At 43.8% G+C, this 12,792-nt stretch overlaps 1 protein-coding gene across 2 annotated transcripts in view; it reads left to right on the plus strand.

Moving 5' to 3' along the window:
- The first annotated feature begins 1,991 nt into the window (after positions 1 to 1,991).
- BNIPL (BCL2 interacting protein like) overlaps positions 1,992 to 12,792 on the plus strand; it is a 179,482-nt gene continuing 168,681 nt past the window's right edge. Inside the window, exons 1-4 of one of the 2 annotated variants that reach the window (XM_042441153.1) lie at positions 1,992 to 2,075; positions 4,442 to 4,537; positions 4,803 to 4,864; positions 5,180 to 5,389. In XM_042441153.1, the coding sequence (XP_042297087.1) occupies positions 2,032 to 2,075; positions 4,442 to 4,537; positions 4,803 to 4,864; positions 5,180 to 5,389 (412 nt within the window). In that variant the 5' untranslated portion in view covers positions 1,992 to 2,031. Of the gene's footprint in view, positions 2,076 to 3,377; positions 4,538 to 4,802; positions 4,865 to 5,179; positions 5,390 to 12,792 lie in introns of those variants that run through there. The other variant, XM_042441152.1, reaches the window with a different exon arrangement.

Raw genomic sequence — 12,792 nt, forward strand, 5'->3', positions numbered from 1 at the left:
GATAGATAGATAGATAGATAGTTCCAATGAGGATCTTGTCTAGTTCTTTTATAGCTGCCTTTACAATTCCTAGTCTTCTGACTTCTTGACTTCATTCTCCATTTGGATTTAAGACTGAGCCAAGAGATGGAAAATCTGGATCTATTTCAGTGTCTATTTTATATAATAATAATAATAATAATAATAATAATAATAATAATAATAATAATAATTTAAAGTTCTGTAATAATAATAATAATAATAATAATAATAATAATAATAATATTTTTTTTTACCTCGCCTCTCCCAACGGATCGAGGCAGCTTACATAGATATAACCTATAGCATAAAGACCATAATATAAAATTAAACCCGTCTATCGCCTTATCCTAACAAATCCACAAACTTAATCATAGCAAAACCAAATCCAATAACATTGCACAATACAAATACAAATAACAACAATGACTGGCGACCATTATTTTTGATCCTTTAATGTTCAGCAGTAACTTTACCGTTGTACTTTCTTACTCTGCTTCTTTGGCCAGGTCTTGAATACTATTTTGATCCCCAGACTTAATAGAAATGGGACATGAAAAGTTGGAAATCACGTCTCTTTCGCTCAACAGCGTATTGACGGAGATTATCTGGAAACGGAGAGAGGCTCTTTTCCCTGTTTGCCTTCTCCAATTTGGTTCACTGTCTGAACGCTAGTATTTATTTTACGTCTCCTGGCAGCCTCTTCGTTCGGTGGAAAATTAAATGTTTGACTTTGTGCAGCGACAAGAATAACTGGTCCGTTGCACAACCCCGGCAATTAGTTTCCGAAAAGACGCGTCTCTTTTTGCCCCACGGATCAATTCCCTCATCCTAAAAGATGTCAGACGTTTAGCTATTAAGGTGATGGCACTCAGTGCATGCTCAGAGGTTACGTGATTGTCATCGGTTCCACAGCATACTAAGGGCGCATCTACATTTTAAAACCCCTTTTCTCAAACGGTGCATTTTGCAAAGCTTGCATAGTAAGATTGTGGAAGTGGAGGAAATGAGGAAAGGCTTGATAGGAGAACAAGAAAACATAGGGAAAAGGAGGTGATGATGATGATGGTGATGATGGTGGATCATTATTGTTACTGTTATTATACATCTAGGACCCTTGGCATCTGCTGAGATTTGGTTCCATATTTGGTTCCTTTCACTTCATTTATTATGGCAAATAGCCGCATATAATCAATAAATACAAATTTATTACAAAACAACAACGACAACATCGATTGCGGCAGAAGGGCAGAAAAGCAACATTGTTCAATATTCGTCTGTTAGGCCAGATTTTATGTGTGTGTGTGTGTGTGTGTATTATACCCAGTTGACTGTCTTGTCATGTCGACTGGGTATAATATATATATTTTAAAATCGGGTCTAATATCCAAATATTTAACAATGTTGTTTTTCTACCCTTCTGCCGCAATCGATCGCTGCGGTGCAGAATCCAGACGCCAAATCCGTAGGCACCCAAATCCATGGGTGCTCAAGCCCCATTGTATACAATGGCATCCCTTGTACGAAAAGGCAGGATCAAGGTTTGCTTTTGGGGATTATTATTATTAATATTGGTATATTTTCAAGTCAGGGATGGTTCGATCTGCGGATGCAGAGATGGAGGGCCAACTGTACAATATTTTTCCCAGTTTGGGATTCAAAGCAACATACAAAAGTGAAAACAAGTACAGCTAAAATATTAACATCATGGAAATGTGGTTGGTGTCGTTTTGCACAATGCAGTTTAACAGCAATATTTATACATATGCATATATGTATGTATGTGTGTGTCTATATATATATATGTATGTAATTTGCTGCGGCATTAGGACCCAGCCGCCCTTGTCTGGTTCTCCTTAAGTGTTTGTTTATGCGGACAAACCAGTTTCGGGCGAGTCTAGGCCTTAGCACCGGTTTCGTGGGACATCCCAGCGTTCCTGTTTGCGTCTTTTGGGCAGCCGATAAGGAACAAAAGGGACCTGGCGGCGGATTCGGGGGTTTCTTCAGGCCCAGATGGGTTCCTACGCGGGAAATGAGGATGCCCTTCCGTCCGAAAGGTGAGCCTTTGGACTTGGACCAGGCTTGACCTGGAACGCTTCCTCTTTGTACCGGCTCAGAACGGGGCAAATCTTTATTCCATCAGATTGACTGAATTGCAAACTGAACATTCAGGATCTTTTGGGTCGGCTTCAAACCCATCAGATTTGTTGAATTGCAAACCAAACATTCAGAACATTTTGGGTCAACTTCATCCCATTATATTTATTCAATTGCAAACTGAAAACTCAGAAACGTTTGGGCCAGCTTCATCGTATCAGTTTTACCGATCTGTAAACTCAAAATTCAGACTCTTTTAGGTCGGCTTCATCCCATTAGATTTATTGAATTGCAAAACAAAAACTCAGAATCTTTTAGGTTGACTTCATCATATCAGATTTGCTGAATTGCAAATCAAAAATTAAGAATCGTTTGGGTCGGAACCAATCCATCTCTATTCGCTTTTTAGGACCGGATGAGAAGAGAAGGAAGGTTGAGGAATGTAAGGTTCCCCAAAGAAAGGAAAAGATACATAACTAAATTGGTCAGCAAGTTTTTATGAAATGTATATACTGCCTTTCTTCCAGCAAAGTCCTTTCCGACTTATGCCAACCCTATCACAGGGTTTTCTTGGTATGTTTCTTCATAAGGTTCTTATAAGAGGGATGGCATAATAAGGGGTTTGCCATGGCCATCCTCTATGACTTGCCCATGGCCATCCAGTGGCTTTGCATAGCCAAGTCGGGAGCGTTGCTATAAGTTGGAAACGGCTTGCAGTCGCACCGAGTTTTTCCATGTTTGTTGCTCCTCGTTTGCTGAAATTTGGAGGCAGACTGCTTCCCAACATGGAGGTTCTGCGCAGGCATTTTCCATCATTGCAGGGTATGATAAACACAAAGCTGGCTGGATCGAACCTCCATGTCTAGAGGCAGTCTATCTGCAGATCCAAGTTGCTGGCGGAGCAGCAAGAAAGGGAGGCGACGCTCCTATAGTTTCCTCCTAGTGTTTGCATTTTTCGCAAGCTGCCCAAAATCCGCCCTCCGGTCCCTTCCGAATAAATGCCTTTTTTCTGCCTGATCAGATAGGAAGGAACCGGTGCAGCTAGACCATCAAGCCAGGCCGAATTCGAATCAAGGGCTGGTTTAAAAAATAACAAGCCCACTCAGTTAAATAAATGGTCTTTTTTGCGTCTCCACGGTTGTTTCGGTCTTTGTAGCACCAAATCGTAGCTTTTTTGACACAAGGATGTGTTACGGCTTGTTGCTCGGAAGGAAAGCAACGTGATTCATGTCTGGGAGGGTTTTTTTGAAAGCCACTGGGGATCCTCACTGATCTGGAATGCAGCCTTGCAGCAAAAAGGGCCAACCTTCACTAAATATATATTCGTTGGTCAAACCACAAGAGGGAAGGGAGACGCGTACAGAGTGCCTTGCTGGGAGAGAAGCATTTTGTCTAGCTGTTTCCATCACCAAAGCTTCACAGGTCTTTGGAAGCAAAAGCCTTCCCTTGTTCTTTGCTTCCAAACTGGTGATATTTGGAGGTAGACCTCCTTTCCAGCCTCCTTCCCCATAATTTCCTCTGTTTTATGAAACCATTTAAGTCATCGGCCATCAGTCCAAGGAAAGAAGGAAGGAAGGAAGGTGGAGAGAGGGAGAGAGAAATAGATGGCCAGAAAGATAGATATGCAGAGGAAGAAAGGAAGATGGAGAGATGGATGGAAAGGTAGCCAAAGACAGACATGCAAAAGAAGGAAGGGTTAAAGGAAGGCAGATAGATGGACAGAGATGGATGGAAAGATAGTTATAGACAGACATGCAAAAGAAGGAAGGAAGATGGAGAGATAGATGGAAAGATAGCAATAGAAAGATATGCAAAAGAAGGAAGGAATAAAGGAAGGCGGACGGACAGACGGATGGAAAGAAATATATAAATATGCAGAGGGAGGGAGGTGGATAGACGGATGGAAAGATAGCTATTGACAGACATGCAAAAGAAGGAAGGAATAAAGGAAGGCGGAGAGATGGACAGAGATGGATGGAAAGAAAGATATAGATAACTATGCAGAAGAAAGGAAGGTGGAGAAACAGATGGAAAAACAGATATAAATAGATATGTAGGAGACGTTCTCTAGCACCTCATACAACTACAGATCCCAGGATTGTGTAAGATGGAGCTACAACAGACAAAGCGGTGCCAAACTGCTTTATTTCTACAGTGGAGACGCATCCCAAGTGGACGCAACTTGTACAGGTCTGACAAGCCCAACCCGAGGCGAGCATCCTTGGCCAACATCCCTCCTCCAGGACCAAGTGGGGGGAAAGACTTCCATGTTCCAGTGTTTTTTGGTCAGGAATGTGCAAAGCATGCATCTCTTGGGACATTACAGGTTGAAGAAGGAACCGGAGAAGTCTTTTTCCCCGACGCTGAACATCATCCCGGGCATAGAGCTGAAGGAAGAGTGGCAGGACGACGGATTCCCACGGTGAGCCAGGTCCCAACATGGAGGTAGATCTCCGGTCATGGCTTACTGGGACCCTCCATGTTTCGATCTTAGAAAGCCCAAAGGTGTGGGGGTTGCTTGCTTAGTGTGCCATTTTGTGCACTTCCTCAGGGTTTCCACACAACAGGTTTCCAATTCCAAATATTACATGGCCATGGTTTGTCCATCCCTTGCATTTGGCTGCACCAGAAAGCCAAGAGCGCAGGTGGTCTGCCACCATTTTACAAAGGCATCTTCTCTGTCGCAGGCCTCTGCCGGAAGAGATCTCCGAAGAGGATCTGGAAGGATCCAGTGCAGAACTGAGCCCAGGTAGGATGCGGGAAGAGCAGCCCATTCAATTGCATTGCTTGGAGTCGGTGGGATATTTCTGGTCCTGGATTTGATGGGAAAAACTCTAGATTTTCTTCTCATCTTTCTGGCCCTATCATGGTTAGATGAACCCATTCTTTCAGGGGTAGGATTTAATGGACAGGGCATTATGATCCCAAATTTGTAGGAGCTCACTAGGTAGAGAACACTTTGCTGGAGATGTTGGCAGAATCTAAACTTAGGGGCCTTCTACTTGCAAAGTGGAGAGTCTCCGCTTGACCACTGACCTCCGGCCCTTTGGTCTTTGCCCTCCAGTTGCCATCAACACGCTGGAGCTCTGCGGACGGCGGCACATGAAGAAGCGCCTCCCGGCACCTGATCTCAACGAGGGATCCCTGAAGTCGGACGAGTTTCTGGAATGTACGCCGGAGGGGAGCCTGGACATCAACGTGGATGAGTTGGAGACACCATCCGAGAGCGAGCTGCAGGACGGCTCCGAGACCGGCCACGAATTCGAATGGGAAGGTGAGTACACTGGTTCAGGTTTCACATTAATAGGCAGGGTAGGAAGAAAGGTATTTCTTTAGAGGGGCTACATTTCCCTGCATCTTGCACCTTAGAGCAGCTTCCTAGGCTGCAAACCTGACCTCACTTGTCCTTCCAGCTAACTGGTTCCCAAATTACAACTGCACTCAGTTGGATCTGTAGCTGAGCTCACTTGCATGCCACCAGTTCCCAGGCTGCAAACGAGTTCGGTTGCCGATGCCACCAGTTCCCAGGCTGCAAACCGTTCTGTTGCAATCACCACCAGTACCAGGCGGCAAACCAGTTCGGTTGCAGATGCACCAGTTCCCAGCGCAAACAAGTTCAGTTTGCTGAGCACCAGTCCCAGGCGTCAAACCAGAACTCAGTTCCATGCAATGGCTTCTCCAGCTGCAAACCAGAGCACAGCAGGAATGGGTGAAATGCACCCATTGATATGATGAATCCCATCTTCTCTGTCCCATTGCATTTACGTATCCCCAGATGATCTTTCCCAGGGCCCAGCGAGTGGACGGTCATTGGCAGAGAGATTTTGCGCTGGACGGGTGATAACGCCAAGGATCCGATGGCCGGATGTGGCGATCTCTGCCGACGGAGGAGCAGGAACAGAAAGTCGATCTGCGTGCCGGCGATTGTACAAGAGAGGTGATCTCCCACGGAGGTAATGTCTGGAGCGGCTTCCAAGTTAAACATACGCCCATAAAACAAATCCAATGCTAAAATCAAGTTGGAAAAAGATAAAAATGCTTAACGCTTTCCCTGACTTATTCCGAAATGGACTGTGTTTCCCAAAGGATTGGCGGTTCGCCTTCAAATACTCTGAATGACCCAGCACCTGCATTGAATTGTTTCAGTTTCACAGCACTTAAACATACAAAAACCCTCTCTCTCCTTCTCTTCCAGGATATTATGGCGAGATTTGAACGCCGTTATCGTATTCGCTTTTGTGTTACTACCAGAGAGTTCTGTCCGGATTATCCGTACGTCATGAGAACCTTTTCAGGTCAGTGTCATATCATTGGAACCCATTGTTTTGCACCCATGTGCCCAAGGAGGTACCCTGGTACAGTCAGATGGGTGGCATCCATATGCACAAACCAGCCCTTGTTCATAAACACAGAGAGCGGGTCTTTTGCATTCGTTGCACATTAAAAATGGACGGAGAGCAAGGAACGGTGCCCCACCTGGCATCCCTTGGGAGGGAGTTTGCAAATGGGAAGACTAAAAAGACTCGCCTTGGTTTAATCATAGAATCATAGAATTGGAAGAGACCCCCAAAAGGGCCCCCGTCCAACTCTATTCTGCCATGCAGGAACTCTCCATCAAAGCATCCCTGATTGGTGCACAATTCAGCCTCTGTTTAAAAACCGCCAACGAAGAAACTCTGCCACTCTCCAAGGCAATGTCTTCCATGTTCAAACAGCAAATACTATCAGGGCGTTTCTTCTTCCTATATATTTAGATGGAATTTCTTTCCCTGCAGCTTGGAGTCCTATTCTCTGGAGCAGCAGAAAACAAGTTTGCTCCCTCCTCAATAGACAACCCTTCAAATACTAAAGGGGGCTATCATATCACCTCTAACCATCTCTTCTCCAGGCTAAACGTCCCCAGCCCTTAAGTCTTTCCTCATAAGGCTTGGTTTCCAGACCCTTCGCCACTTTAGTCTCCCTTTTTGGACAACGCTCCAAAATCCTTTTTGAACCGTTTTGCCCAGAACTGGACACAACACATTCCAGGTGGGCCTGACCAAAGCAGAATAGAGTGGCAAACTATACTAGTCCCTAGACACTAGACTTCTATTGATATTTGCCACCAAACAAGCCTGAGAGAAGTCTTCTTACCATGAGTCTCAGAGTCTGGACAATACTGACCGCTGACCGCTGACCGTTCTGAGTGCGTACGTCACGGGATGCTGGAGACAATGGTGGCTGAAAACTACACATTGGTGCTTTCAGCGGGCCACTCCACGCAGTCAAATGCCTTCCTTCGCTGGGGTCAGAACAGTGTTACCAACCATTGACCGGAGGTAAGTCCGACTGACCGTGCCGGAAGCCGTGCCAATGATCAGGGAGGGGTCCAACTGGGTTGCAAAGGTCTCGACCCAGATTGAGGGATAGGACGGTAAAGCGGTTTGAGCGGGTGGACATGACTTTGGAGACCGGCTTCGAATCATTGCTGAGTGACACTCTCCCAGCATTCGGGGGGCAATGGTGGCCAACCTTGGACAAACCGTGGCCACGAAACCCTGCGATGGGGTGGTTTATGTCTCCCCTTGGCTTTTCATCCCAGGCTCCGGAAGACCTGAAAAGCCTGTTATTGTCCATCCGACTTGGTACATCAAAGCCTTGATGGCCGTATTCAGACCATTCATCAGGTAGGTTGGCTTCAATTTAGTATTATTATATTATTATTATATTATTATTATTATTATTATTATTACGTTTATTTTATATAGCCCATAGGCAATACTTTTCCGACTGCGATGTTTACCTTCTTAATACTTTTGCAAAATGGAAGCTCCAAGTTCGCGCCGGAAAGTGCGGTTTGCAGAGAGCCTGGCAGAGTTGGCGCACGTCGTCCCTTGGATCAGGTCCACGTCCCGGATCCGGTCCTCCGGTGAGTAGGACCATCGCCCCGCGTCCCAAACCATATCCCCATGGGGGGATTCTGGAAGTTGCAATCGGTCCATCTCAAAATGGCGAGAGCATGGGACGCGGGGTCCCTTCCTACCTATTTTGGGGAAGGACTGCGGGGCAAAAAAAGAGAGGTTATTTGGGGTGGAAAGAAAGATATAGATAGGTGGTCATAGGGGTACATCTTGTGTGTTTCCGTACATTGAGGGTACGTCTTTGTGTGATTTTGGGGGTACGAATTGTCACAAAAATGACAAAACGTTGGAGCAAAACAAAAAAAGTTGGTGGCTAAAAGTGAGAATTTGGTGCATATATATATATATATATAGATATAAAGAATATATTATATGAATATATACATATTATACATAAGAATAATAATAATACATAATATATAATATATAATTTACATAACATATAATAAAATATTATACAAATACATAATAATTTTATTATATATAATACAAAAATAATTCTATATAATATATAATACTAATTAAATATAATATATAATATATTCTACTAAATATAATAATAACATTATACATGTATGTCAGGGATGCTTTTGATCTGGATTTCCTGATGGCAGGGGGTTGGACTGGATGGCCCTTCGGTCTCGTTCCAACTCATGATTCTATGATTCTATATAAAAAATATTATACATAATATAAATAATATTATAGTATTACATAATATTTTTTTTATTATACATACCTAATAATATCTATATAATATATAATAATTTATTAGATATAATAATATAATATGCATATAGAATATATCTAATATTATACATAATATATCGAATTTTATTATATATAAATAATATATGCTATATAATTTATATAAATGAATTTTTGTAATATAGAATATAGATAATATAATATAGAATATATTAAAATATGCTATCTAATCATTATATAACATTATTTATTTATATAGTATTATATCTGTGTTCTTTTATATATACCATTTGTAATATATAATCATTTTCAGCTTCGAGTTAGTTCATTATGTTTCATATAATCTTACACATATATCTCAGATATATTCATGTAACATACCTCAAAGTAATTTTAATAATGTGAAATATATTAGGATTTTGGAATATTGCACTATATATATATAACACCATCCCAAGCTTCTCCTTTCCTTCGCAGACGGGATCAATCCAAAGCTACAAAGAAGAAGCAATTTGGATTTCTGCTCCTTTCCTTGATTGTAAATTAAATTAATATTCCCCTTCCATTAGAGGTCTTAATATTGATTTTAGGATTGAAAACATATAAAATAATCCTTATCCATTTTCACAAATGGAGAAAGGCAGCCAGAGAAGCAAGATCAGCATGGAGTTGGTCTCCTTTATCTGAAACGCTTGGATTTGGGAATATTTTGGAATATATTCGATTTTGGAGAATTTTTGCATCTATGTTTCGTATACACTTGTACACACTAACCTACCCAAAGTAATTTTATATAACGAAATATATTAGGATTTTGGAATATTTGCATCTGCGTCGCGAATATTGTTTGATAATGGGACCCAAGTCTAAACATGCAATTCATTGGCGTTCCTATAATGCAACCCATACACATAAAGGTATTTTGATATACGACGTTTTAAATGAAATTACCTTATGTTATAAATTGCAAGGAAAATAGAAAAAGAGGATGGAAAAAGCACCAGCTTTGCAAAACCTCAGCTGTTTAGGTCTGGCCTCCTTTGCCATGAAGGAAATCACAGCAAAAACCCAAAGCCCTGTGCTTAATGTTTTTAAAAAATCTTAATTTTAATTTCCCCCACAATGCAAATGTATGCAAAAGATATGCAAATTGCATTAATAAGGCACAATTAAAAGGCTTGCAATGCCATTAAAAGGAAATAAACAGGAGAAGGAAAGCCCGCCACCTTGTGGACACTTGTGGGACTGCAGGGGAATCCCTTTTGCAAGAATCTTTGCAAGAATCCTTTTGCAAGTTCCTTTTGCAAAGTCCCACTCCTTTGTTCCCCTTTGTTGCTCAGTCAAGCCACGCCCCGACAGCCATGTGGCCACGCCCACCGGATCCAGAAGCAGGATTTGGACCCGGGCCGCCGTCCGGCGCAACTGCGCAGTTCCTCCTCCATGGTGCCAGGGGCGCGTGGCTGGTGCTGCGTTTTGGCCTGTCACATTGCCGGCCGCCGAACGAAGATACAGATGAGGGCCAAGTCTCTGGCCCCACCAGAGCTTGTCCATGATCCCTGCGGCCGTCCAATCCACGCTGGCGCGGGGTACACCCAAGCACAAGATAAACCACCACATCCGAGCCTGTGCCCCATGTGCCCTCTGCCGCCCCTGCGGCTCCGGCAGCTCCTGCGGCCCTGCACCCCCTGCGACCCATGCAGCTCCTCGGCTCATGGCCCCTGCGGCCCCCACGACCCACACCATCCCCGTGGCCACCATCGTCATAAGCACCCACAGGCGTCCCAGCACCCCGAAGCAGTCCTTCCTGATGCGTGGGCGAAACTCGCTATGCTTGGCAGGAGTGGAGTGAGTGGCATTGCAAACTGTGGGTCCGGACCATGTCGCGGGTGCGGGACATCACCTACTCAGTGCCCGGGTGCCTCGACCCGGTCCAGTATGACACCTGCGCTTCGAGCGGGTGGTCTGCAGCTACAAGGCCTGCGAGTGCGACCGCACCAAGCATCAGTGTGACCACTTGCAGCCTCCTGCGACCGAGCCCATGCACCTCTGCCCCTCCACGACATCGAACAGGACCAGACCCGGAAGAGGCACCTTTCTGGTCCAAGGTCCACAAGGGGCTCAAAGAACCTCTGCGAGACATCAGGGAGACCTTCCCTCCCATGGCCGAAGGTGGGCTGGCAAAGCGGAATGGCTGTCGTCACCAGCCACAGACTGTGGCACGCAGCGCGACTTGGGAGCATTCAGACTCAGCTGTGATACAGAGTGGCCTTCTTTATTCCATCGTGAGAAAGCACCCAAGGAGAGCATGACTTCCTTCTGCACTGCAGAAATGATCCCTTTGACACTTGGACACGGATTTGATTAATATCTCCTCTCTAGGAATATTCTAGGTCCTCCAGTGCAATTCTGTGATCAAATTTAATTAAGAGTTGCACCAAAAGACCTAGAGATGCCCTAGAGAGGATACTCTACTAGCCTTTGTAGCTCCTCTGCGCAATTTCTATGGTCAGTGCTGTTCGGACGTTGACCACAGAGTTGCTCCGAAGGACTTAGAGATCCCTAGAGAGGTGTCCTCTCAGGTAAAAACGTGTGTTTTTGTCATTTGCAGTTTTTTCCATATTCGCGGGGTCTTGTCCTCCAATATGCGCTAGGGTTGGGGCACAAGACGCGCACGAATATGGAAAAGTGTGCTTCAATTGCTGTGGCTGCAGCTATGGGATCCTTGGGTTTGTAGTCTACTGTGGCCTCTCTCATGAAGCTACACATCCCATAGCCATACGCCACTGCAGTTAAAGCGGTGTCAAAACTGGTTTCATATCTTATCTTGGCATTGCGGATGCGACTTCAGGGCGCTCAGGCCGCCAACCATCTGTGCGCAGGAAGTGCGTGCACCTTTTGGGGATGGCTTTCTTTCTCTGAGAAGGCTACCTCTCTGTTCACGACTGACTCTGTTTAGGGATGGAGCATGTGGGGATCCGATAGTGGATGCTCCGAGGGATGCACATGAACAGGTTTGGTCTGGTTTTGTCATATGAGCATTTGATGCGCTCACTGTGACACTTGGTGGCTGGTCTTTTGCTGTTCATGGCCACTCAGACCCGTTTGACAAGTCTGAATGTCGGGCATCTGTCTGTGTCTGTCCTGTCTGTCTGTCTGTCTGTCTCTGTTATTCATCAACCCACCCTCCTCTCTCTTTCTCTCTTATGTATCATTTTTATCTATCAGGCTTTTCTATGAATCATCGATCTCTCATCACCATCTTTCTCTCTCTCTCTCTCTCTCATCCTATCTATCATCACTCTTAACCATCTCTGGCCGCTGTCTCAATCTATCTATCTATCTATCTATCTATCTATCTAGCCATCCATCCATCCATCTATCATTTATCTATCCCCTATCAGAATGACGATAGAATATCTACCATCTCTCTGTCTATCATCTATGTGATCTATCTATCTATCTATCTATCTATCTATCTATCTATCTATCTACCTACCTACCTATCTATCTATCATCTGTTTATCATCAACCATCTCTCTCTTATGTATCAATAATATTTATCTATCATATCTATTTATCTATCATCTATCTATCATCTGTTTCTCATCAACCATCTCTTTCTTCCTGTCTGTCTGTCTGTCTGTCTATCTATCTATCTATCTATCTATCTATCTATCTATCTATCTATCTACTGTCTCTGTCTCTCTATCATCTATCCTATCGTATCCTGTCCTATCGTATCCTGTCCTATCGTATCCTGTCCTATCGTATCCAATCCTATCCTATCCTATCTATCTACCTACCTATCTATCTATCTATCTATCTATCTATCTATCTATCTATCTATCTATCTATCTATCTAATATATGTCTTATTATGTCTTTCTCTCTCTCATTCCCCCATTTCTGGCTCCAGTACCTATGGCCTCCGTAACATTCCCATAGGAAGGACCATAAAGCCTGGCCATAGATTTCAGCCAAAGAACTGAAATCTACAGCACTATATAACTAAGGGTTAATTGATGATGATGATGATGATGATGATGATGATGATGATGATGATGATGATG

Source organism: Sceloporus undulatus, chromosome 9, assembly GCF_019175285.1.
Source record: "Sceloporus undulatus isolate JIND9_A2432 ecotype Alabama chromosome 9, SceUnd_v1.1, whole genome shotgun sequence".
Classification (NCBI taxonomy): Eukaryota; Metazoa; Chordata; class Lepidosauria; order Squamata; family Phrynosomatidae; genus Sceloporus; species Sceloporus undulatus.